Here is a 24,891-nt window from a genome sequence, read left to right on the forward strand (position 1 = left end):
TCGCAACCCAGTGAGTCTCTGAAGTTATGTAAAATCCGAATTTTTTTACTTTATTCACAGACTAGTGAGAGCGACATCTCAGATCAGATAAAAACTATGATGTATAGATAATATATCTTGAGTGTGTTATATCTTCTGCAGTAATCACATTGCTATCAGTGTTATGTGTAGAGCTATATTGGAATATGTCAATTTTTGCATGTGAATTTTTTGATGCAGACAAATCCATAATACCTCCGAATAGGCAAAAAATAGTAATATATACGAATATGGTGGTGTGTGTAATATATGATTTATTAGGTTTAAATTGGTATTAGTCATATCTTATGGTGACATTTTTTCACATTTTTCATTATTAAAAAAATTCAAATTTTGTTTTTGATATTAATGACCAGTGCTTTTCTCTGATCAATTTCACCTGACAATATTATAAGTAATTAGTGTACATTATAATTATATTATTGTTTTCCCTTACAGGCTCAACTCCTCCGTTGAAATCCAAACTGCTTAAAAAATTTGACAATTTTTTTCTAGTTCTCATATTGAAGAGATATCACTATCTTGGTTGGGAAAGAGTGATATGATATTAATCATTATAATAAACAGAAGTTATAATTCACTGAAAGTATATGATGAGATGGTAAGTTTATAAAAATTAGTTTAGATATGTGAACTTTTAACGTTAAAAGTTCTGAAAATTTGAATGCTTGCAAACGATTTTATTATTTGTCAGTTGTAGCACCATGTTCAACTAAGAATTCGAAAATATTTGTTGCTTTAACATCGATGGCAATAGAAAGAGGGCATTTGTTAATATCGAGAGAATGCAATAAAACAATGATAAATATGAAAATAAAAAGAATGTAATAAAACAATGATTAATATGAAAAGAAAGAGAATTACATAAAACAATGTTAAATATGAAAAGAAAAAGAATTTCATAAAACAATGTTAAATATGAAAAGAAAGAGAATTTCATAAAACAATGTTAAATATGAAAAGAAAAAGAATTTCATAAAACAATGTTAAATATGAAAAGAAAAAGAATTACATAAAACAATGATTAATATGAAAAGAAAGAGAATATTATAAGATAATGTTAAATATGAAAAGAAAGGGAATGTAATAAAACAATGTTAAATATGAAAAGAAAAAGAATTTCATAAAACAATGATAAATGTGAAAAGAAAGAGAATAAGTTTCATGTTAACATCAGCACCATGATCAACTAAGAATTGGACTATTTCTATTGAATTCGCATTGATTGCAATACTAAGAGGGCATTCATTAATATCGAGAGAATTTCATAAAACAATGATTAAATTGAAAAGAAAGAGAATTCTATAAAACAATGTTAAATATGAAAAGAAAGAGAAATTCATATAACAATGTTAAATATGAAAAGAAAGAGAATTACATAAAACAATGATAAATGTGAAAAGAAAGAGAGTGTTATAAAACAATGATTAATATGAAAAGAAAGAGAATGTAATAAAATAATGATTAATATGAAGAGAAAGAGAATTCTATAAAACAATGAAAATTATGAAAAGAATGAGAATGTAATAAAACAATGATTAATATGAAAAGAAAGAGAATGTAATAAAACAATGATTAATATGAAAAGAAAAAGAATTTCATAAAACAATGATAAATGTGAAAAGAAAGAGAATTCCATAAAACAATGATTAATATGAAAAGAAAGAGAATTCTATCAAATAACGATAAATGTGAAAAGAAAGAGAATAAGTTTCATGTTAACATCAGCACCATGATCAACTAAGAATTGGACAATTTCTATCGATTTCACTTTGATGGCAATACTAAGAGGGCATTCATTAATATCGAGAGAATTTCATAAAACAATGATTAAATTGAAAAGAAAGAGAATTCTATAAAACAATGTTAAATATGAAAAGAAAAAGAATGTAATAAAACAATGTTAAATATGAAAAGAAAGAGAATTACATAAAACAATGATAAATGTGAAAAGAAAGAGAGTGTTATAAAACAATGATTAATATGAAAAGAAAGAGAATGTAATAAAATAATGATGAATATGAAAAGAAAGAGAATGTCATAAAACATTGATAAATACAAAAAGAAAGAGAATATCATAAAACAATGATTAATATGAAAAGAAAAAGAATTTCATAAAACAATGATAAATGTGAAAAGAAAGAGAATTCCATAAAACAATGTTAAATGTGAAAAGAAAAAGAATTTCATAAAACAATGATAAATGTGAAAAGAAAGAGAATAAGTTTCATGTTAACATCAGCACCATGATCAACTAAGAATTGGACAATTTCTATCGATTTCACTTTGATGGCAATACTAAGAGGGCATTCATTAATATCGAGAGAATCCAATAAAACAATGATTAAATTGAAAAGAAAGAGAATTTCATAAAACAATGATAAATATGAAAAGAAAGAGAATGCAATAAAACAATGATAAATATGAAAATAAAAAGAATGTAATAAAACAATGATTAATATGAAAAGAAAGAGAATTACATAAAACAATGTTAAATATGAAAAGAAAAAGAATTTCATAAAACAATGTTAAATATGAAAAGAAAGAGAATATCATAAAACAATGATTAATATGAAAAGAAAGAGAATGTAATAAAACAATGATTAATATGAAAAGAAAGGGAATGTAATAAAACAATGTTAAATGTGAAAAGAAAAAGAATTTCATAAAACAATGATAAATGTGAAAAGAAAGAGAATAAGTTTCATGTTAACATCAGCACCATGATCAACTAAGAATTGGACAATTTCTATCGATTTCACTTTGATGGCAATACTAAGAGGGCATTCATTAATATCGAGAGAATTTCATAAAACAATGATAAATATGAAAAGAATGAGAATTCTATAAAATAATGATTAATATGAAAAGAAAGAGAATATTATAAGATCATGTTAAATATGAAAAGAATGAGAACTCCATAAAACAATGTTAAATATGAAAAGAAAGAGAATGTAATAAAACAATGTTAAATATGAAAAGAATGAGAACTCCATAAAACAATGTTAAATATGAAAAGAAAGAGAATGATATAAAACAATGATAAATATGAAAAGAAAGAGAATGGTATAAAACAATGATTAATATGAAGAGAAAGAGAATTCTATAAAACAATGAAAATTATGAAAAGAATGAGAATGTAATAAAACAATGTTAAATATGAAAAGAAAGAGAATTACATAAAACAATGATAAATATGAAAAGAAAGAGAATGTAATAAAACAATGTTAAATGTGAAAAGAAAAAGAATGTAATAAAACAATGTTAAATGTGAAAAGAAAAAGAATTTCATAAAACAATGATAAATGTGAAAAGAAAGAGAATAAGTTTCATGTTAACATCAGCACCATGATCAACTAAGAATTGGACAATTTCTATCGATTTCACTTTGATGGCAATACTAAGAGGGCATTCATTAATATCGAGAGAATCCAATAAAACAATGATAAATATGAAAAGAATGAGAACTCCATAAAACAATGTTAAATATGAAAAGAAAGAGATTATAAATTTTGTTGATATCAGCCCCATTAGAAATCAAACACGAAGCAACGCTATAATTACAAAAATACATGCTTTCTGCTATTGAATCAGGAGTTTGACGAAAATTTGATTTAAGGTACTCAGCAATTTCATAGTTTCGATAATTCAATGCTGTATTAATCATTTTTTTAAATGATTTACCTTCTTCTATCATTTGCATAAAAATGTTTTCATTTCCACCTTGAACAGCATATTCTTCGGAGTAATCAGTGTATTGAGCTCCTAAATTTTTCAAGTAATTGAAACATAATTCTGAGCCATATTTAATTGCCCAGTCAAGTGGTGTGATTTTATTAATTTCCTCATCAATATCAAGATTTGGGAATTTACTCTTAAGATCATCAACTTTATCCCATGCAATATAGTATAAAGGAGATTCTTTTGAATATAAATTCAGAATTTCATCTTCTTCAATTTCAGGTTCGAAGTTTTCGAATTTGAAACCTTGATAATGTAGAAGAGTAGCTAATTTATTATTTTGCGGTTTATAAATGTATGAAAATGCGTTTAATATCTTTTGATAAAGTTCTGAAAATAATTTGATTTCTTTAACACGAATTTGTGAAAAAATGTCTATGAAATAAAGTGCCATTTGGATATGTATTTTGTGGGTTGTTATTAATTCGATAATTTGTGAAGATATTTGTATAATATTATTGTAATTGACGCCCCAAATGATTTTTGATGCTTGATCTGGGTATTCGAATACATTAATTGGCTTAAGGTCGCTGTAATTGCGCCAATTTTCATTTTTTGGCTCTGAACTTGTCATTCTTTTTGAAAATTTTGGTTGTGGCACTTTTAAGGGTGGCATCCGACCAAATTGTCACTTTCTAACCCAAGCGAGAAAATTTCGTAATTTATAACCAAGTTTTTTAAAATCTATATATATAATGCTTCACTAACATGACAAAAATTATCCCTACAAATCCGCATAAATTAAAATAAACATTTTTACAAATTTTTATAAAAAAATTTTTCAAATTACCACAGGCTATTTCAGAGGATTGAGTGACAACTCAATCCTCTGAAATAGCCTGTGGTAATTCTTAGTCTCTACACTATTTCTAGGGTTGTTAGATTCCCGACGATAGGTGTCTTGGAAGATTTGCCTGGTGTCATCGTAGTGTCTTTAAATCAAAAATTTTATTTTGGAGTTAGTTTTATTGATTTTTCAATAAAAAACATTTCTAAAACAAGAAAATAAAACGATAAAATATTTATATTTTATATAAGGATCTTATATATTTAAAATAAATATCATTTTATTTTTTTCATTGGTGTCTGTCAAACCATAATACACTATTCAAAAATTCAATGTGTCTTGCGGTTTCAAAAGACACCTTCAAATTGAACGATAGCACAGACACTATTGAATTTTACCCATTTTATTTAGTTTTTACCCTTTTTATTTTTAAGAATTAATGACTGAAACAGCCGTTTTGCTATGACCTCAATCACTTTTATTTATTATTTTAAATATTATTTAATTTTATTATTTGAATAGGCCAACTTATATTTGAGAAGCTCAATTTGAGACCACTTAATACATTGAAATATCATAAATATTGAAATATTAAAAAGTGTATTTCAAAATATTGAAATTATAAAAATTTATAATACTGAAATTGAGACAAATTAATAAATTCAATGTGTTTTTTTTGAAATAACTCTCAAATATTATTTTTTTGTTTATTTAATGATGAATAAATATGATTGCTTTAGTCAATCATAAAAACTAATTTAAGTTTAAAATAATGAAAGGATAATTTGATCGTTTTTTAAAATACAATTATTTTTGATGATTTGCAAGAATCCTTGAAAAGAATATAATATAGGTTCTATTTTTGTAAAATTTATCCAAATCATGTATTACATAAATTACGATTAAAACGATGAAAGAACCAAAAAGTGTGTTTTGTGTTTTGTTGTTGCGTGTTGGATGCGGGATCCTGTTATTTCCGAAATCGACAAAAAATTTGGAAATTTAATTTCAGAAATCGAAATTATATTAATGTTTTTAATATTCTTATATCAAAAGGATTAAAGTTCATTAAGAGAAAAACAATTCTTCTTCTTCAATCTATTGGCGCATTTATTTCTACACGCCAATAAGGAAGGGAAAATTATAAGACACCATGGTGTCTTCAAAACGCTAATTTTTGATATTTTTAACAACCCTAACTATTTCAATACAAGCTCCATTTTTAAACAGTTTTTTAAAAATCGAGCATCGAAGAAAGTGTTGAAACCCTCAATTTGTGGGAAAAGTTCTCAATTTTGTATTAATTTTAGGTATCACAATTCGATTTGTGGTCATTTCATCTTATCACGTGGTAAGTTTTTATAAAACTCTTTATTTACCATCGAAAAGTATAGGAAGTATTTGGTATTTATACATTGATTTTGTGCAAATATGATAAGTAGTTCCGGATCTCATCACTTAGATTTAATAGATACGTGTTTTGCTGAATAGAAAAGATAGATTTTTGTACCTATATTGAATACCTTAAGTATTTTTGATATTAATTCAAAAAACAGAGACTAGATAGATACAATTAATGTAAAATTCAATTTTTTCATTCATTAGATCTATTTATAAATAGCAGTGAATTTATACCCTTCATTTCCTGGTATCATCGTCACTTTTATTTTGGTGGTAATTTTTGTTTAAATCATAACTCGATGAATATCGTGTTCTAGAATACGAGAATAGCATCACTAGTTAGAGCACATACTAAATATAAATACTTTGTACTTTTTATTTGTTTTTGATATCATGACCTAATGAGATAGTTTAAGGAAATAAAAGTCATATTAAATAAATTAAATATTATTTTTATACAATGTAGTATCTATTTATCATATTTTTTATGAATTTACTAAAGAAAAATTTTTGCATTTCAAAAACGTCGATTCCAGGCTCGCATCAAAATTGGTATTTACATAGTATGATTCGTGCGAAAATATAATTAAAATCCAAAAAGGAGATTCGACCAAACCGTTTAACCGCCAAAAATGAAATATTGCCAAATACAAAAAGAATTAAGCCAAACAAATTTACAATGTATGTACTATTTATTTTTTATACTTTCAATATTTTTTAATTTTTTTTATTAAATATTAGGTTTTGGAATGATTCAGTTATGTATTCATGTAAATCCTATAGGTAGAAAGCATCTTTGAGCTTCAAAATTTTGAAATCTCTTAAGGGTGCACCCGTATGTACGTTTATTTGAGAGGAGGAGGATTACCCTCTCAATTTTGAGGGATTCGTTAGTTTATTTTCTCGATGAATATGCAATAAAATTTGATTTTTACCTTATCAATATACTTCATATAATATACACATGTTCATGTAAAAACTTTTTTCCAAAATCCTCAGGAATTAAGGGATTTTTGAATTTTAAGAATTTTTTTCGAATTTTTTCGCAAAAAAAGTATTTTCAGAATATAGATCCGTATTTTTCCCAAGTGAGCGGGGTATCTCCAATCCCAGCCCTATCGTCCTCCCAGTGTCAGTTTTCAATATAAAATCCAAATTTTTTTTTGAAAATAAAAATTTCGAGAAATTTTTCTGATTTTTTTTCTTTGATTTCAATAATTCAAAATAAATTTGGGAGTAAAAAGACACTATTTAATGAAATTCATATGAGTGAATGTGGATAAATACTCTCAAAACATACAATTTATCTATTTTTTCTTTATATTATCAACTAATTAGTGATAATTTTTTTTGAATCAGATTTTTTTTTCATTAAAAACATAATATATAACACAACAATGATGCACACATACGTATCTACACATCAAAATATAAAGCTTGTTTTGGTCTGGGCATCCCAACCCAAAATTCTTTAAAAATTGAATAAAATTGAATACTTGGGGCTGGGATACCCATCCCAAAACCGAATTGAATTTTTTGAATTAAAGAATATATTTATGTATTTATAATATACATGTGATGTCTATAAAAAAATACTAAATTCTAAAAAAAATTCAATTTATTCAAAACGTATACTAAGTGATCACTTCATTAGTAGGATCAGCAATCCTACTAAATGGTGAGAACGCCACTAACTAAAAAGGGAGTCCTTGGAGCTCTTGATCTCTTGTCAGTAGAGTTCATAATGAGGCATGGCATCTACTGATTAGAGATCAGAGCAATCCTACCTTACCTTCAGGAGCTACAAAGCTCCTAATCGTTACGAGAGGGAGCCTTGGAGCTCCTGAAGCTCATCAGCAGAGGCTATTTAGCATTTGGGCCTCTTCTGATGAAAGATGCGAAACACGTCTACGAACCAGGAGCTTCAAAACTTCTAATCCTTACTAAAGGGAGCTTTGGAGCTCCTGAGTCTCCATCAACAGAGTCCCAGATGGTAAATGTCCTTTGCTGATGAAAGATGCGAAACACATCTACGAACCAGGAGCTCCAAAGCTCCTAATCCTTACGAAAGGGAGCCTTGGAGCTCCTGAAACTCCTTTTACTATAAAATAGGACAGTTTTCTTCTGAGGTTCTCATCAAATCTAAGACTTCAGAAGAAAGCTGTCCTATCAATGTATACTTACACTCTCATGGACTACAAGTGTACAATTTTAAGGCAGAGATTATCCGAGGCCTCTCATCAAATGAGGGACCTCGATAATCTCTACCTTAAGTAGTCAAATAACTTTTCTCACTATTTAGGAACAAAAGAACAAGAGTTGGAGTACTTTAAGGCAAGATTCTTCCGAAATCTCTCATCGAATGAGAGACTTCGGAAGGACCTTGCCAAATCCTTGAACGCCAATATCCTTGGAACTGAGCTAGAACCAGGGAGAAGTAGCATACTATAGAGCACGATGGTAATCTCGGAAATGCTTATATCGCCCCAAGCACAATATTTAAGAAGTCTAACTCATATATACAAGAAGTCAGGCTGAATAGATATTGTGCATATGGTTTGCAGAACTCTCATGATATTTAAAATTCATGTTATCCCAAAAAGGTGACACTTTGGGTGTATCGTCCATCCCAGGGATGCAAAAATCACATCACCTTGGATCTATATTTCAGAACAGCCTTAACGGCTAAGATTTAGGAACAATGTTAAGTATCAAAAAGAAAGGAGGTCTGATATAGACAACATATATCGTTGAAGGTTGAAAAAATCTCTAATATTTGAGCCCAAAATTTCAAATTTTAATTTTTTGAAAAAAGAGGCCACCCGTATGTACGTTTATTTGAGAGGTGGAGGATTATATTTTTGAAAGGGTGAAACATTATAAATATGTTAATTATATAATAATATGTATTATTATAAAAAAGAAAAAATAAAGCACGTTAAAATTTTTCTTTCTTGATTTTTTACAAAATCTACTTAGAATTATGCAAAATATGACTAAATAATTATAAATTTCAAGTTAAATTTTAATTTTGATAAATAATTTAAATTTCAAAATATCAAGTTCAGTTCGACTATGTATGTAGTAATTCCTCAATAAAGTGCCAAAACCCTATTAAAATATATGAACATTTTCAACATTTTAATGTTTTTATTTAAAAATTTGATGGAATATGAGCTTCAAACAATTATTATGTAAATAAAAATAATTAAATATATGTATTTATTCGTATTACAACCGTAGTAAGTCGATTCTTCCTTTCTTCTACTGAGATTTGAATTTGATTGCGAATTGTAAAGAGATTCAAAGGGAAAATACTAGCGGATAAAAACTACCTCCATGAAAGGGTCATAATGGACTCAAGTTGTATTTTTTGATATTTTTTGCTTTTCGAGCCTAAATAGGTAGCCAAGATAATGCCTAAAAATAAGGTTCTAAATTCTGAAGTTTACATGATCCTCTCGTGTGCACCCTTAACAATAGTGCCAATTCAGTAGCATATTTTAAAACTTGGATTAGTTTGGTATTTCTTTAATAATATATGATGACATTGAAGAATAATGAGCTTAATCTCTAAGGGCATCCGGTTTCAAATTTCTGACAAAAAAATTTGAAAATTGTAGTTTTACCATTTTAATTTTACCAATATACGATTTACTTAATAAACTGCTACGAATTGTATTTAAAATGATTTATTGTAAAAAATCTTTAAAAACTAAAAATTGGGGATTTGGGATTGAAATATCTTTAAAAATGGCTAATATAATGATTTAAAATTATTTAGAATAAAAAATATTCAATACTAATAATAAATGAATTAAAATCTATATGCTAACTAACAAATTCAAGTAATTTTAGATTTTTATGTAGCAATACTAAACATTGTGATGAATACTGATACTATTTTTTCTTTCTTAGTACAAATACTTGTAAATGACTGAAAAATGCTCAATCATTCCAATTGTTCATTATCAACATATTCTTTATGAATAGACAAGGATATGAACCCAATAAAATATTCTTATGTCGTGGAAACATTTTAAATTGAATTTAATTTAACTATTTTAACTTAAATTTGAATAAAAATCTCATAAACTTTATTGCTTATGATTGGATTAAGTATTAATTATGAGCTGTCAATCTATTATTAATAAAATATGATGAACAAAGATTTGCAATAAAATTCAATTCAATATTTGCATTATTTAGGAGGTTTAGTTATGCATGAATATAGATAACGTTTCTCCCAAGTAATTTGTGATGTTTTTTTTGATATGGAAGGAATAATTGAAGATTATCTTTGAAAATAATTGTTCACTTAATATAAATACAAACTATTGTAACCATATGTGTAAATCTTATTGGTATGTAGATAAATTTAATGGTGAATTTGTTTATCTATTTTGATAAAATTCATTTTTTCATTCGATAATTTTTCAAATCATAGTCATTATTCATGTATATTAACATGGCCTGTTTTTGTGATTACTACATATAATAGCAACTTTTTGCTGAATGAATAAAAAATATCTGTTAATTACTAACCGAATTACTATTCTAGAACTACAAAAAATATTTTGATGCAAATCTATTCATTTTGTGAGAGTTTTGCAATTTTTTCAAAATTTATAGTTTGAGATGATGGATTACCCATGAATTTCGAAAAAAAATCAAAATGAAAGAGTTCTTAATATAGAATGTTTTTGATATAAAAAAAAGGTAGTGGGGCTTCCAGGCGCGTTGCGCCCTCTAGCCCATAAGAAATTTTTCCCAAGACCCAAGAGGAGGACCGAACCTCAGCCGACCAGCCGTTGACTTTTTTGTAGAGCACTCAAAATAGTATAACTTTGTCCGGACAAGTAAGGGTCTATCGTCGCTACAGGAAAAATTACAAGCGTTCCAAGGAAGTATACTTTGAGAAGCCTTTTTCCCCTTATAGAATGAGATAGGATGGTTATTTTACAAAACTGACAACACTTTGACCGAGTAGTTTTTTGTGCTGAACAAAAAGTGTCATATAAACATCTGTCAAAAACAGTTTTTTACTTCACTTAAAATGCCACGTAAGCTACGTAAGAATATACGTAAGAGGAAGGGAGCATTGAAACATCCAATAGTAAAACTGACACCACAACAACAGTTGCAACAACAAATGATGAATAACCCCACTATGTTGCAACAAATGTCAAGCAACCCTATGCTTTTAAACCGAGTTATTGGTGCACAGAGTGGAGGTTTAAGAGCGGCACTTTTAGCGAAAATGGCAGGCTATGGTGGAGCTGCAGACGGAACAGCCTATAACCCTCAAAGTCAAATGAATTTGAGTTCACTCAAAAATCAAATAACAGATGTCAAAAAGTCAAACATAGACATACAGAAACAAATAAGTGAAAACGAAAAGAAACTAGAATATGACAGACAGACAAAGAAACTCAATGAGTTAAACGTAGAGAAAAAGAAGAAAGAAGAACAACTGAAAGAACTAAGTACAGAGGAATATGCGAAAAAAGTGTCAGAAAAAGCAGCAGAAGTAGCAAAAATGGAACAAGATGTTATAAATTTGAAAAACCATACTACTCAATATAAAGTACTGAAAGATGAAGAAATAAAACAAAAGGCCCTGAAGACATATATGGATAGCGATGAGTATAAAAAAGAAGTTGAAGCAAATGTAAAGGCAGAAAAACTTTTACAGTTGCAAAACCAAACCGTACAGTATGAAAACTTAGCACAAGAAAGTAAAAATAACGACGCAGCCATGCAAAAGGCAATGAAAAGCGCAGAATATATAAAAGCTAATAATGACTGGTTAGATGCCCAAGCCAACGCTAAAGCAGCCCAACTTATAGGGTCAATAAGGACAAAAATACAAGCGGATGAAGAAAGTTCAAATGAAGCTTTAATGAATGCTGACTTTAAGAATGCCTTCGAAGCTCTTCATAGTAAGGTGAAACTAGTGAACGACTTCTCATCTGGAAAGAAACTGAAGTCTGAAGGTTTCGACAAAGAGTTAAGAGAAGTAGCACAAAATATGACGAAAATAACAGATGCAGCAACGAGACAGGCAGTTCAAAGTGCCTATGACGCCGTTAGAGCAACTGTTGTGGAAAGTCAAGAAAAAGAGTTACAACAGACCAAAACAGACCTAGTAAATGCTTTCTTAAAAACGAAAAGTCAGGTAGGACATTATGCTGCAGATGGAACATATGTGCCAGCTGGTGGAACTTATATACCACCAAAACCTCCAAGAGAAGCACCTGCACCAGGACTACCTAAAACATTTACATCGTCACATGGACACAGACACAGGCATGCACCAAAACCAACACAACAACCAACAGTTCAAAATCCAGCACCACAACAACAACCAACACAACAACCAACAGTTCAAAATCCAGTACAGCAACCAACAGTTCAAAATCCAGCACAGCAACCAACAGTTCAAAATCCAGCACCACAACAACAACCAACACAGCAACCAACAGTTCAAAACCCTGCACAACAACCACCTCCACAACCAGCACAACAACCACAAACAGAGCAAGGACATAAAAGAAGTAGAGAAAAAGGAAACCAAGAATTCTTAAAAATGCTTAAGGAAGATTATGGTTACCCAGATACTCTTGACTTTAGTGACAGATATAAAGAAGCTATTAGAAAGTTCAAGGAAGGAAATACTGACCCGAACCTATTTAGCTTTATGGTTCAGCATAAAATCGGATATAATCTCAAACCTGGAAAATACAAGCTCGCTAAGGGATATGATTTAATAGCATATCATCCAAATGACATGAATGAATTTACTCCGAGATATTTGGTGTCAGAGCTAAATGATAATTCAACTCTCTTCATGAAACGCGTAAAAAATAGAGACGGAACGAAAGAAGAAAGGTTTATGAGTCCGGATGACTTAGATAGGGAACTTGTTAAAAACGGTCTCGGAATATATGAAATGCCAGCAGATGAGGTACAAGAAACTCAACAGGAAGAAGTTCAGATACAACCAGACATGGAAGAAATAGTTCAGCAACAACAGCTAGAAGAGCCTGAAGGAAACGAACAAGTCCCTCCTTTGGAAACTAACTTCACAGAACTAGATGAAGATTTGGAACAGCCGAAAAATCTTGACCCTCAACAAGTGTATGCGGAGAATATGGAATCTTTCCAAGAGTCTAAGAAAAATTCGGCTGACATAGTAGAAGAATATCGAAAAATGTTCGCCGACATACAAAAGACTCCAACATCAGATGAAAATATTCAGCATAGAATGGAAGTACTGAAAGATAATGTACGCAAATACAATAATCCTTTTTACTTATGACCATATAACGTTCAATCTTTGGCTGAACTCGGTGAAAATAAAAGGTTAAATTTCAACAAAACATATAGAAATGAAACATTGTTTAAAGTTCATTCAGAACCTAACCAATATGGAAACAAACCTACTTTTTGTTTCTGCAGACTATGGAACCTGGAACTACAATGAGATGGGGTCATAAAGCTAATCCGGATAGGTGGTTCATAAACTTACAACCTCAATTCCAAGAAGTTGTAGACGCAATGGAAGTGAATGGTGAACCAGATATAGCTGGTATTTTCAGCGCGGCTTTAATGCCATTGAAAGATATGAAAGATGCAGATATTTTGGACCAGTATGAAATGAACATGGCTGATGGAAATATAACACCTGACGTTCTAGAACATTTATCTCAAAGAACTACACAGAACCATAGAGATGGTATATTTGGTGAAGAGTTTAGAAAGAAAGTTAGGGAGAGAGAAGGAAGAGAACCTATTGTACATGACCTTGCAAACGAAAGTTTGCAAAATGTCATAAAAATTACTTTGCAGACAATGAACCGAGAATGGATGAATATTTAAGAAAACTCAAATGGACAGTACCAAATGAAATGTTAGTATTGAAAAACATGTTCCTTGACAAAATAAACCAACTACAGAAAAAATGACGCAAGACTGAAACATTGGTAAAAGCTTTCCCATTCACAAAAGATATTATTAGTAACATGGAAAGAAAACAGAATGGCTACAAAAACATATATTTGGAAACGAGCTTATTCCATATGGACAAGCTCTGTTTGAAGAGCTTGAACCGGAAACTAAGGAAAGAGTCATGCAAACAATACGCGAAGACTCAAATACAAACTATGAAAAATCTTTCTAGATATAGGTTACCTGAGATGGGCGACCAGAGCCCAAAGGCAAAAAGGACATGGGAAATTTACAACATACTAGGTGAACATGAGGCAAAGATGCAACAACTTGAAGCAGAGGGCATGTTACCAAAGCGACACCAAAGAAGAAGAGAAGAGTAGAACAAAGTGAAAGTAGTGAAGAAGTAACTTCATCTAGTGAAAGTAGTGGCAATGAAGGAAAAAGAAGAGTTAAAAACTCAGTCAGGAAGAAAGTAAAGCTTGGTCCGAGTGGGTTCTATTATGATATATAAATCCAACTATTCTATATTTTTACCCATATGAAATGTACGCCGCTCAGAATATAACGCCAACAGTTTTTGGATGCCATGAACGGAAATGTTTCCGAATGGTATAACGAATGCGACAATGCCATTAGAAGGTCAGAAATAGTTCCTGGAACTTACGAATATACAACTGCTGTTTCTTATGGAAACGTAGGTGAGTTTGGAGAAGGTTCTTCAACAACAGTAGATATTGCTTGCGACAGGTTTCATATTATTTCTATTGACAACTCATTCTTATACGTGGAACAAGACATTGAAATAAAACCTTCTGCCAAGTTGTCTGACAAGAAAGGTTGCAATGGAATTTTCTATGTCGGATACCAATATGCTCCAGAAGTTTTCATGGGATATAAGATATATTCTAAATCTGACTTAGTTCAAACAGTAACATGGGCAAACTATGAATGTTTCGCTTTGAGAAACTCAGTACAACCACAAGCTAGAGAACAAACAGACCAGTATGCAACTATTGAAAAAATAAGAAGACTTGACCCTAACGTTCCAGGAGTTTATGTTAACCTTTCTGGACAAACTGCAGCAGCAGTAACCAAAGTAAAACTGAAACTTAGAGTTCCTTTGTCATCTTTCCTCATCTTCAGGTTTTTAAGATACTTGCCAAACTGGGCAGGAAAAATTTCTATCGAACTTACTCCAAGCAAAAATAACTTAGTCATTGCACCAACACAAGACCCATTCAGCATTACTGTAGCTGGAATTGGCGGAGCCAAGTTCTGCGACTTTTGCAAAGACAAAGTTGACTTAGACTTTGGTTTCTCAAACCTCAACACTGAAGTAAACTATTATTTCAATGCTGCTGGAGATGCTTGGGACCCAGTTAAGTTCACATGCGAACAGTTTGAATGCAAGAGAATAGAAAGCAGACTTGCCGTTTATATGTTGGACCCAGATATTTCAAATGCTTTAGCTGCCAAATATATTGCAGTTCCACTTATGTTCCCTATACACCAAACATCTGTCAAAGACTTTGCAGGTGAAGTTGGAAACCAAAATCCAGGAGCCGCAGGTGCAAGAACAGATATTGCTTTAACAACTGCAATGAAACATGCAGATACTATGTTTGTACTGTTCAGACGAACTATAAATGACTATTCTTGTTTCTACAACCCTGGTATTAAATATCATATAAACATAGATGGCAAATATTATCCAAGAGAAGAATATTCTACAGTTGAGGATATGAGGTCATACAACTTGACATTAGATGCTATGAACTTTAACAACAACTTCACAACAACCATTAACCCTGAAATGCAAAGTTCTATTATGCCATATGTGAAAGTATGGACTCATACAGGAGGTCAAAAAACTCAATATACAAATGGAGACCGTTCAAACTTTTGGCTTGGCATTCCATTTGCTGACTCAGAAGACTTTATGGGTGGTATTTCAACTGTTGGTACAGTTCAAATACAATATACTGGTGACAGAGACGGTCCAGATGAATTGAGAGCAAAGAAGTTTACAAAACCAATAGCACTTTTCACGGAAGATGCTCTTTTGAAGATTCGTTCGATGAAACCTGCTGGGGCTCCTCAGATTGGCATAACGACAGCTTCCATCGAGCAGATTTTGGCAGCAGGTCAGTAAGTTGTTCTTGAACTGACTTCTCTCCGTCAAATATTGACAGTACGCCAGTTTTGACATAATATTGTATTATAAACTTTTCTTTAGTAATATCGGTCAGTTTTGAAGTTATATTTTTGTCTGCTTCAAGAACTTTCACCATCTCGGTTATACCAACTTTCTTTGCTTTATGAAAATATTTTGGTTCAGCAAAGACTGCTATTCTATAACATTTTCCATTGTTTTGTGTAAAGAACTATTCTGTCAATGTATTTGTATTGTTTGTGAGTATAAACTTTGTTCTGCTTCAATTCAATAAGATATCCGAATACGTCCATCTTTTATATTCTAAGTAAAATGTCATTTCCGAAAAATAGAAGCGTAAGTGTTTCAAAAGGTTTAATGGCGGTGGCAGATGTGAAGTTAAATTCACCAACTCAAAAAAACAGTCAAAGTGTTGTTGTCAATGTTAAAGACAGAGATGTTGAAGTGGGGAAACCATACGAAGACGAAGATGGTATAACAATTGTTCCTGTAAAAGAACCAACATATCCTGAAGTTAGCAGAGACTTAAGTTCTGTTGCAGATATTCGAAACGACTACCAACAACTGAAAGACAAACTTCAAACTCAGGAGAAGATTTGTCAAGCTTTAAGTATAATGTTAAACTTGGTCGAACACAACCCTGTAAAAGTGAACTCATATGTCATTGCACCTCATGAAGTTTTGAAAGAACTATTGAAACTTTTGACAGAGGCAGACGATATAAACATCAAAGAAATAGAACCCGACATTAGTTGCTGTGGGTGTTTCATATAATGCCATTGACAAGATATACGTTATGAAAGGAGGTGAAACGTTGAAACTTAAAATATAGTTTCCCAGACGTTATAAAAATATTTGACGACCACAACATCTCATTAAAGTTATTTGCTAAGTAAATGGCAGAAGACATAATGGTTTATACTATTACGACTAAAACCCTGAGTCATATAATTCTATAACAACAAACTTAGAAAGTCCTCAAGGACGATATTGTAAACTAACCTTAAACACAATGACGACTAAAGCTGTTTTGCTATTTTGACACCAGAAGACTTTATTGTTGTGAATGGTAAAAAATACTCCTTTGAAGATACTTACTCAGATATACACCAACAGGTTTTGTTGACTTATTTTAATACTTTAAGTACAGGTGTAACATGTGCTGCAACTAGAGCAGGTTTCATTATGTTTGGATGTCCGACTGAGTTTACTATAAACGATATGAGCTATAATACAAAACTTATTTCTGGTTTTTACTACCAAAGTTTCCTATAACAGGAAAAGGTGTCATACAAGGAATGTCTATTCCATTGACATTAAGCACACAATCTTATATATTGTTTCAAACTTAGGTTCAAAGTGTTATTCGAATGTCGACAGAAACTATTATGACCAAAGATACTTATGCGTATAAACAATACTTTCTCTGCTGGTTTGCCTATTGTTCATTCGAATGCAGAATTTTCAACCTTGTGAACTCAAACACTTTGGCAAGTATAACGTTGACATTAGTTGACGCAAACTTTGTTCCTGTAAAACTTTTATGTCCTATGTATTTGTCAATGACGGCAGAAAGTTTCGAATTGGAAGATGCAACTGGTGAAAGTATTGTATTACAAGAACAACTTCAACAACAAATAGCTCAAGAACAACAAATGCAACAACAAAGTCAAGAATAAAAAATAATATTTTTTTTATTTTTATAAAAAATGTACAGAATAGATGTTTCAGATTTTTATGACTTCCAAGCATTCAGAAATATGTGTCCATTTAGAGACTATAACAAAGCAGTCGAGACTTTGAAACGTTTAGTCATTTATGTTGACTCTGCCCCAGAATGTTATATATGAAAGAATGGGATGTAGTCTTTAACAAACCTAAAGCGACAATAGTTTCAGAACAAGAATGTAGACAGAAACTTAAGAATAAAAGTCGTACAAGTTGGCATGAAGATGTTAGATGCTTGGGATATCTTATTGTCAAAGTTAGAAGATTTTTCAGTTCGAGGTATAAAGTTCTATACACCTTCTCCAAACTTCTATTCTATCTTCACTGGATATAAATATGAACAAGTAGAATGGAAAGAAAATATTATAGAAGCTTGGTTAGACCATGTCAAAGAAATTATATGCAATGGAAACGAAAAGGTTTATGAGTATATCTTATGTTGGTTTGCAAACATCTTACAACATCCAAGTGCTAAAATGAAACTGCTCTCATTATAATTGGAAAACAAGGAACAGGTAAGAAACATTCTTTACAGATATTTTGTGCAAACTGTTAGAAGGTTATTCGAATCCGAATATGACAAACTTAGAAAACATCTGTGGCAAGTTTAACTCCTCAATAGAGAATATGAAACTTATAGTTTGCAATGAACTTCAAAGTATAGATACAACAAAAGTTTTGAACTCAGATGCTTTGAAGAGTCTTATAACAGACAAAGTTGGAGTTGTTGAAAGAAAGTATAAAGACCAAAGAGTTTGTGAAAATGTTGCAACTTCATTATGGTTTCAAACAATGCTGTTCCGATGAAGTTAGAAAGTTCTGACAGAAGATATGTAGTTGTCAGAACGTCAAAAGCTCATATGCAAGATACAGAATATTTTGACGACTTAGCAGAAACTTTGACATCTGACTTTTACAACCACTTGTTCTCATATTTCATGACATTAGATATTTCTAAGTTCAATCCAAGACAAATTCCACATACAGAAGAGAGACAAACATTGTTAGAAGCAAACAAGAGTGTATATGAACTGTTCATAGATGAAACTGACTTTGTGTCATTAGATGAAAGGTCATTGTACGATTCGTATAAACAATATTGTCAAGAATATGGTTATATGGCAGCTTCTAAACGTACATTCTTGGCAAATGTCAAAAGTCTTTTAGATGTTCAGAATGGTGTATATACAAAGAAAATTTTTTCTGAGTAAATTTTAAAAAAATATTTTTTTATCCGATAGAAAAGATGACGAAATTCATCTCAGTAAATAAGTACATGACAGAAGTCAAAGATAAGTTAGCTCCATTCGCATATTTGAATGTTTACTTCTACAATTTTGAAAAGTCTACATTTGACAAAATTTGGAACATTGCACCAGTTAAGTTTGCTGTTGTTAGAAAAAGTGGTGCAACTTTTGAAGACTTAGACATAGAAGGTTTGTTAACAGTCAAAGAAAATTTTGACAGAAAGTTCTCAAAACTCGAAGAAGGTAAAGCATACAAACTTGTTATACCTTATGAACCAAAGAAAGCAGACGACTATGAATATTATGAGTCTAAGATAGTTGAAGTTCAAGGTAAGTTGGGTAAAAAGATTTTAGAGTCTAATCCAGTGTTTACTCCTAAAGAGGAAGAGAACATTGACATTGACCCAGAAATGTTCTAAAAATAAAATTTTATTTTTACATGTCAAATTTCTTTTTCTCTGGAACTGGTTCAGGTTCTTTCTTCTCTTCTTCTACTTTCTTTTCTTTCTTTTCTCTCTTCTTCTTTTCTGGTGGAGATATGTCAAATTTCTCAGAACCATATTTATGTAAAAGTTCTTTGTCCTTTAATAGCTCATCTATTCTGTTTTCTATTTCATCTTCAAGAACAGCGCATGTGTCTTCTTTGCATTCTAAGAACTTTTGTTGGACTTCATCTTTCCAATCGGCGTCATCTCTGTCAACAAGTCTGTCATTGACAAATTTTAAGACTGCTCTGCTTAATGTTTTATGGTTCTTGTCATATTCCCAGAAACAGAACTTTAGAACAAATTCACCTTTCTTGTTTACACTATGTAAGATTTTATGGTCGACAGATGTTTTGCTGTCAAAAAGTTTGTCTCGAATATAGATAGCGAAATCGCTAGACATTTTCTAAAAGATAAAAATTTTAATTTTTCTAAAAATATGTTAGAAAAAAAGTTTGCTGACATTGACAAGAAATTTGAGAATGTTTTAAACAAGAACAAGAGGAAGTTAGAAAATGCTCAGATAAAGCCTATACATGACAAGTTCTTATTTGCTCAGAATGGTATAACAGGTCTAATTGCACCACCTGGGTCGGGTAAGACTTTCACTTATCTTAAAATGGCTGCACAACAACAAGAACTAGATGAGAAGAACCCATTCTATGAGTTAGTTGTTATTTGTAGTACTTCTGGTCAATTTGACCAAACCGTCAATTCGTTCAAAGATATTATAAAGAAGTCTAAGTTAGTATGTATAAAGGATACTGAGTTGTTAGATTGGATAAAGAAGTACCAAAGAAGAGTTTTGAAGTATAATGCTATAAATGAGTATATAAATTCGAAGTTTAAAGACCCTAATGAGGAAATGCAGAGAATATTAGAGAAGAAACACTTCAGAAACAAACAGAAAGAGATAGAGTACATTTCGAAGAAATTGCAATCTTACGATTGGAGGACTTACCCTCACAGATGTCTTCTTATCTTAGATGATTTCGCCTCTCATCCTTTGTTAAAGAATAGAGAACAAGACATGTGTCGGATTCTCAAGAAGCTCAGACACTTTAACATCTCAGTTGTCATTTGTGTACAGACAGCCAAGAGTTTAAGTAAGGATGTAAAGAGAATACTTACTGATATTATACTTTTCCCCGGATTGTCCGAAGACGATTTCATGGAACTTATGAAAGAGTCCATGGCAGGTAAGTTTGACAGACATGAACTATGGGAGAAGTACAAAGTCATACAAGACTCTCATACTTCTTTCAGAATTCATATCTACGCAAACAAAGTTCAAATTGTAAAAAGTCAAGCTTGAAAAATAAAGAGTTCATCTACCCTACTTGTTTGAAGTTGTCAAAATACTCTGTTATTTTTTCTTTCAGTAGCGGTAAGTCTTCTTTGAAGGTAAAAATTGTACAACCTTTCATATCATAGTGTGTTTGAGGTAACGTATCTTGAACTATTTGTTTCACATCTTCATTTGGGGTCATTGAAATCGGTAAGTTTTCGCGATAGAACCAATTTCTGTCAGATTTGTAAATCTTAGCAAGGTCGTAAAAGCTTTTGTTGTTTCTTCTGACTAAATGCAACATAACCATATCTTTATCTTCTTCATTTTCCATCTCTTCAGTATAAATCATATACTTATAGTTCTTTTCCTTTCCTTTTGGTACCGAACGTGGTATTCTTTTCTGAATGCTTTTGTCTTTTGCTTCAATGACTTCATCTTTTGCATGAAGTTTCTTTCCATCTCTTCACGTTCTTGTCTATGAATTTCGTCAAGAAGTCTGTAAATATACCAAGCATAACGAGGCGAAGCCCACATTGCAACAGCATTTACAAGAAGTCTATGTACATAATATCCTCTCAAACCGTTTGGCAATTTTTCACGATTTTCATAGAGTTTTGGCGACTGGGGTTTTTTACCTACTCGCTGTTCTTCACTGTTTTCAGAAAAAAGTATGTCTCGCTGTGCTTCGCTCAAAAGTTCTTGTGTGCTTTGGTTCCTAAACCAGTCTTTAGGAAGCTTAGTATCTGGAGCATAACATGCTGTCAAAATACTTTGCATTTGGTACATATCGTCTTTGACCGAACGAATGAGACGGAGTTGTTTGTTAAACTGTATGTACTCGTATTCTTCATTTATAGCTTCATGGACTATAACTGTTGTTGTGTTCTCTGTTGTTGACATATCTGTCTTTACATACAAAATAAAAAAATAAATAAAAATAAAACTAACTTTATTTTTTCTATCTTAAGGAAATTCATGATTTTTGTGCTGAATTCAATAAAAATATATTTTAGGTGAAGCCCACATTGCAACAGCATTTACAAGAAGTCTATGTACATAATATCCTTTCAAACCAGGAGCCAAATTCTTGCGATTTTCGTACGGAATCTCTTCTCTCGGTTTTCCGAGGGAAGCAAGCATATGAGGAAATTCATGATTTTTGGTCATTTTTCAGCAAAAAATAATGTTTAGGTGAAGAGGTGAGATTTCACCTGTTTTTTCACCTCTTTTTTCACCTCATTTCTACCCCAGTTATTTTATAAACGTTTCACATGGTAAACGTTATTTTTTAAATTTTGTGAAAACTCAACGGTTTGACACAAGCCATATGCCATTTTACTCAGAATTTTGTTGCTGAATTCAATAAAAATAATGTTTAGGTGAAGAGGTGAGATTTCACCTGTTTTTTCACCTAATTTTTCACCCCAGTTATTTTATAAGCGTTTTACATGAATTGTACGATGTATATTTGAAATCCTAAACAGTTTTGTAGCTTCTATTTCTTCTTTTAGTACATCGAATGTTTTAACAATGCCGAAAGTTTCTTTATACTTCTTCTTGACGTCAGATAGAAGGAAATCGTCAGCAGTTGGATAGTTTTTGTTCAGAAATTCTAACATGTTCATTTTATCTTCTACCGGCTTCTCTGCTTCTTTCTTTAAATCTGCATAGTCGTTTCGCATTCTTTCTATCTCTTTGACGGAGTAGTTATATCTCCTCATTGCTGCTTTACATTTAGAACATTGCGGGTTCATTTTTGCGTTATATTCTGAAACCTTACCTGCTAAACAACCAAGGCGTCAATGGTTTTCTTTAAATCTGAAGCAGTTGGTTTTATCTGTTCATTCCATACCTTACCTCTTCTATCTTTATCTCTTATCTGCCATACACATTTTGCAGCTAATGAAACAAAGTTGTCGTATGTCTTAAACTCCCAGATTTATATATGTCAGAGATGTTCTTATATACCATGTCGCAATCTTTGTCCATAACTTTATGGTTGCAATGAAAACCAAGGAATTCATAATTTACCTTTCGTATGAACTTCTTTATTTCTACTGAGTCAGTTGCTTTGACTTCAATTTCATCGAATTCAGGAATAGTGAGCTTTTGTTGTTGGATTTCAGGTAGTTTAGGCAAATGGTCAATAATGTCCTGCATTTCATAAAGATACTGTTCATTTGTTTCATCTTTCGCACTACAGTCTAAATTACTTGTTAAAAGTTCTTGCTTTATCTTCTGGATTTCTGTTTCAAAAGTATATGAAGAAGGAATGAAGCTTTTCATTTCTACTAACATAGATGTTGGATTCATGACTAACGAGTTTGGTGCTGTAGTTGTTTGAATTGTTGTTGTGCCGATTGTTGACATATCTGTTCTTACATACAAAATAAAAAAATAAATAAAAATAAAACTAACTTTATTTTTTCTATCTTAAGGAAATTCATGAAAATTCAAGAGGGTGAAAAAACAGGTGAAAAAAGAGGTGAAATCTCACCTCTTCACCTAAATTATATTTTTTCTGAATTCAGCAACAAAATGAACGAGGTCAGGATGTATGTAAATACCTTTGAATTCATTCATAACGCCCTTAGTAAGCTCATAAAATGCTTGTTTTGAGGTCGAGCCACTTTTGGCTCCACCGTATTCTTTCAACCAAAACTCAAGAATTTCCTGCATGAATTTTGTATAAAAAGCAACCGTCTGAATTCAGACTGTTGCTATATTCTTCACAAAATGCCTTATAATACTCTTCCCAGGACTTATTTTCCAACAACTTTCTAAAGTCTTTCCTAAACTGACTGACTGACTGACTGACGGCACAAAGTGGCATAACGAAAACATTAATATATAAAATTCATGAAAATTCAAGAGGGTGAAAAAACAGGTGAAAAAAGAGGTGAAATCTCACCTCTTCACCTAAATTATATTTTTGGTCCGGGAACAACTTTCTCTCAATTGGAGCTGTAGCATACTCTTTGCGTAAAGCGGTTCAGACCTTCTTCGAAGTCTTGGTCTCTCTTGGACTGAGATTGGAATTGCTGGGGTGGAGCTTGCTGGAACATCCAAGGGTTGGGGCAGTAAGGCATAGGCTGAGGAGGGTAGTTCGGGAAGCCTTGTGGTGGGTAGTAACCTTGAGGTGGAAATTGGTAGTAATTCGGAGGTACTTGCTGGAACTGAGGTTGCTGAGGAGACTGTTGTGGTTCTTTAGGTTCCTCTGGTTTGGGAATGGACTCGGTTGGTGGTACGTCGGACATTCGTTTGTGGCTTAACCGTCGGACCACAACGATAAAAATCTCTGCTACTAGCAGTACTTTTACTGACAGTAGCAGTACTTTTTCTGACAGTAGCAGTACTTTTTCTGACAGTAGCAGTACTTTTTCTGACAGTAGCAGTACTTTTTCTGACAGTAGCAGTACTTTTTCTGACAGTAGCAGTACTTTTACTGACAGTAGCAGTACTTTTTCTGACAGTAGCAGTACTTTATCGTCGAAAACCCTCTCAAATTTTCCTTTTTACTGACAGTAGCAGCAGTTTTACTGCTACTAGCAGTACTTTTACTGACAGTAGCAGTACTTTTACTGACAGTAGCAGTACTTTTTCTGACAGTAGCAGTACTTTTTCTGACAGTAGCAATGGTCGAGGTCGAACCTACCGACGAGGCAATTTACCTAATTGAAATTAACGAGCTTGTTAAAGACTTCCTCAGGCAGAATGTAAAAGGCAAGCTTGTTAACGGTTGGATAACGGGAAGGGCTGCCTTGAATCTCGAGACTTCGACTGGAATTCCAATTCAAATACCAGACGGACAGCCTACGACGACATAAAGCAAGCAAAGAAGGAAGCCATTATAAAGTTCTTTGCCAAGCGTCCTTGGATACTACTTCCAAACAGAGAGAACCCTTTCCCAAGATGAACCAAATTCTCAAGGGTCTCCTTCACTTCTCTGGTCAACCATTCTACATAACTACAGAAGGCGACATTCAGCCAGTTCAGTAAACATCTCATTTTAACTCACTTTTTTTATGTTTTTGTGAAAGTGTCAA

The 24,891-nt window shown here is 31.7% G+C and overlaps 6 protein-coding genes and 4 pseudogenes across 10 annotated transcripts, besides 5 other annotated features; 5 read left to right on the forward strand and 5 right to left on the reverse strand.

Moving 5' to 3' along the window:
* Positions 1–3,454: 3,454 nt before the first annotated feature.
* Positions 3,455–4,354, reverse strand: TVAGG3_0581660 (spectrin binding; the record flags this gene model as incomplete). The annotated part of the gene is made up of 1 exon (XM_001294494.2): positions 3,455–4,354. One exon carries the CDS (start codon positions 4,352–4,354, stop codon positions 3,455–3,457), a length of 900 nt encoding a protein of 299 aa, XP_001294495.1.
* A 123-nt stretch (positions 4,355–4,477) lies between these two features.
* Positions 4,478–4,498: a mobile genetic element.
* Positions 4,499–5,835: 1,337 nt separating this feature from the next.
* Positions 5,836–5,952: a mobile genetic element.
* Positions 5,953–7,034: 1,082 nt separating this feature from the next.
* Positions 7,035–8,633: a mobile genetic element.
* Positions 8,634–8,787: 154 nt separating this feature from the next.
* Positions 8,788–9,440: a mobile genetic element.
* A 2,160-nt stretch (positions 9,441–11,600) lies between these two features.
* TVAGG3_0581710 (protein of unknown function, DUF4106 family) lies at positions 11,601–13,214 on the forward strand (the record flags this gene model as incomplete). Its single annotated transcript, XM_051239163.1, has 1 exon — positions 11,601–13,214. A coding segment is annotated over one exon (1,614 nt), but the record flags the coding sequence as incomplete, so codon positions are not given.
* A 171-nt stretch (positions 13,215–13,385) lies between these two features.
* Positions 13,386–24,891: part of a mobile genetic element that runs on past the window's edge.
* On the forward strand, positions 14,808–15,960 carry TVAGG3_0581730 (protein of unknown function, DUF4106 family; the record flags this gene model as incomplete). The annotated part of the gene is made up of 1 exon (XM_051239164.1): positions 14,808–15,960. A coding segment is annotated over one exon (1,153 nt), but the record flags the coding sequence as incomplete, so codon positions are not given.
* Positions 17,855–19,033, forward strand: TVAGG3_0581740 (annotated as a pseudogene). The gene has a single exon. A coding segment is annotated over exon 1 (1,179 nt).
* On the forward strand, positions 19,069–19,488 carry TVAGG3_0581750 (protein of unknown function, DUF4108 family; the record flags this gene model as incomplete). The annotated part of the gene is made up of 1 exon (XM_051239165.1): positions 19,069–19,488. The coding sequence occupies one exon, from the start codon at positions 19,069–19,071 to the stop codon at positions 19,486–19,488; it is 420 nt and encodes a 139-aa protein (XP_051096989.1).
* On the reverse strand, positions 19,505–19,957 carry TVAGG3_0581760 (uncharacterized protein; the record flags this gene model as incomplete). The annotated part of the gene is made up of 1 exon (XM_051239166.1): positions 19,505–19,957. One exon carries the CDS (start codon positions 19,955–19,957, stop codon positions 19,505–19,507), a length of 453 nt encoding a protein of 150 aa, XP_051096990.1.
* TVAGG3_0581770 (protein of unknown function, DUF4106 family) lies at positions 19,994–20,869 on the forward strand (the record flags this gene model as incomplete). The annotated part of the gene is made up of 1 exon (XM_051239167.1): positions 19,994–20,869. The coding sequence occupies one exon, from the start codon at positions 19,994–19,996 to the stop codon at positions 20,867–20,869; it is 876 nt and encodes a 291-aa protein (XP_051096991.1).
* TVAGG3_0581780 lies at positions 20,886–21,304 on the reverse strand (annotated as a pseudogene). Its single transcript has one exon. A coding segment is annotated over exon 1 (419 nt).
* On the reverse strand, positions 22,587–23,215 carry TVAGG3_0581790 (annotated as a pseudogene). The gene has a single exon. A coding segment is annotated over exon 1 (629 nt).
* TVAGG3_0581800 lies at positions 23,781–24,102 on the reverse strand (annotated as a pseudogene). Its single transcript has one exon. A coding segment is annotated over exon 1 (322 nt).

This window comes from Trichomonas vaginalis, chromosome II (genome assembly GCF_026262505.1).
Source record: "Trichomonas vaginalis G3 chromosome II, whole genome shotgun sequence".
Taxonomy (NCBI): domain Eukaryota; phylum Parabasalia; order Trichomonadida; family Trichomonadidae; genus Trichomonas; species Trichomonas vaginalis.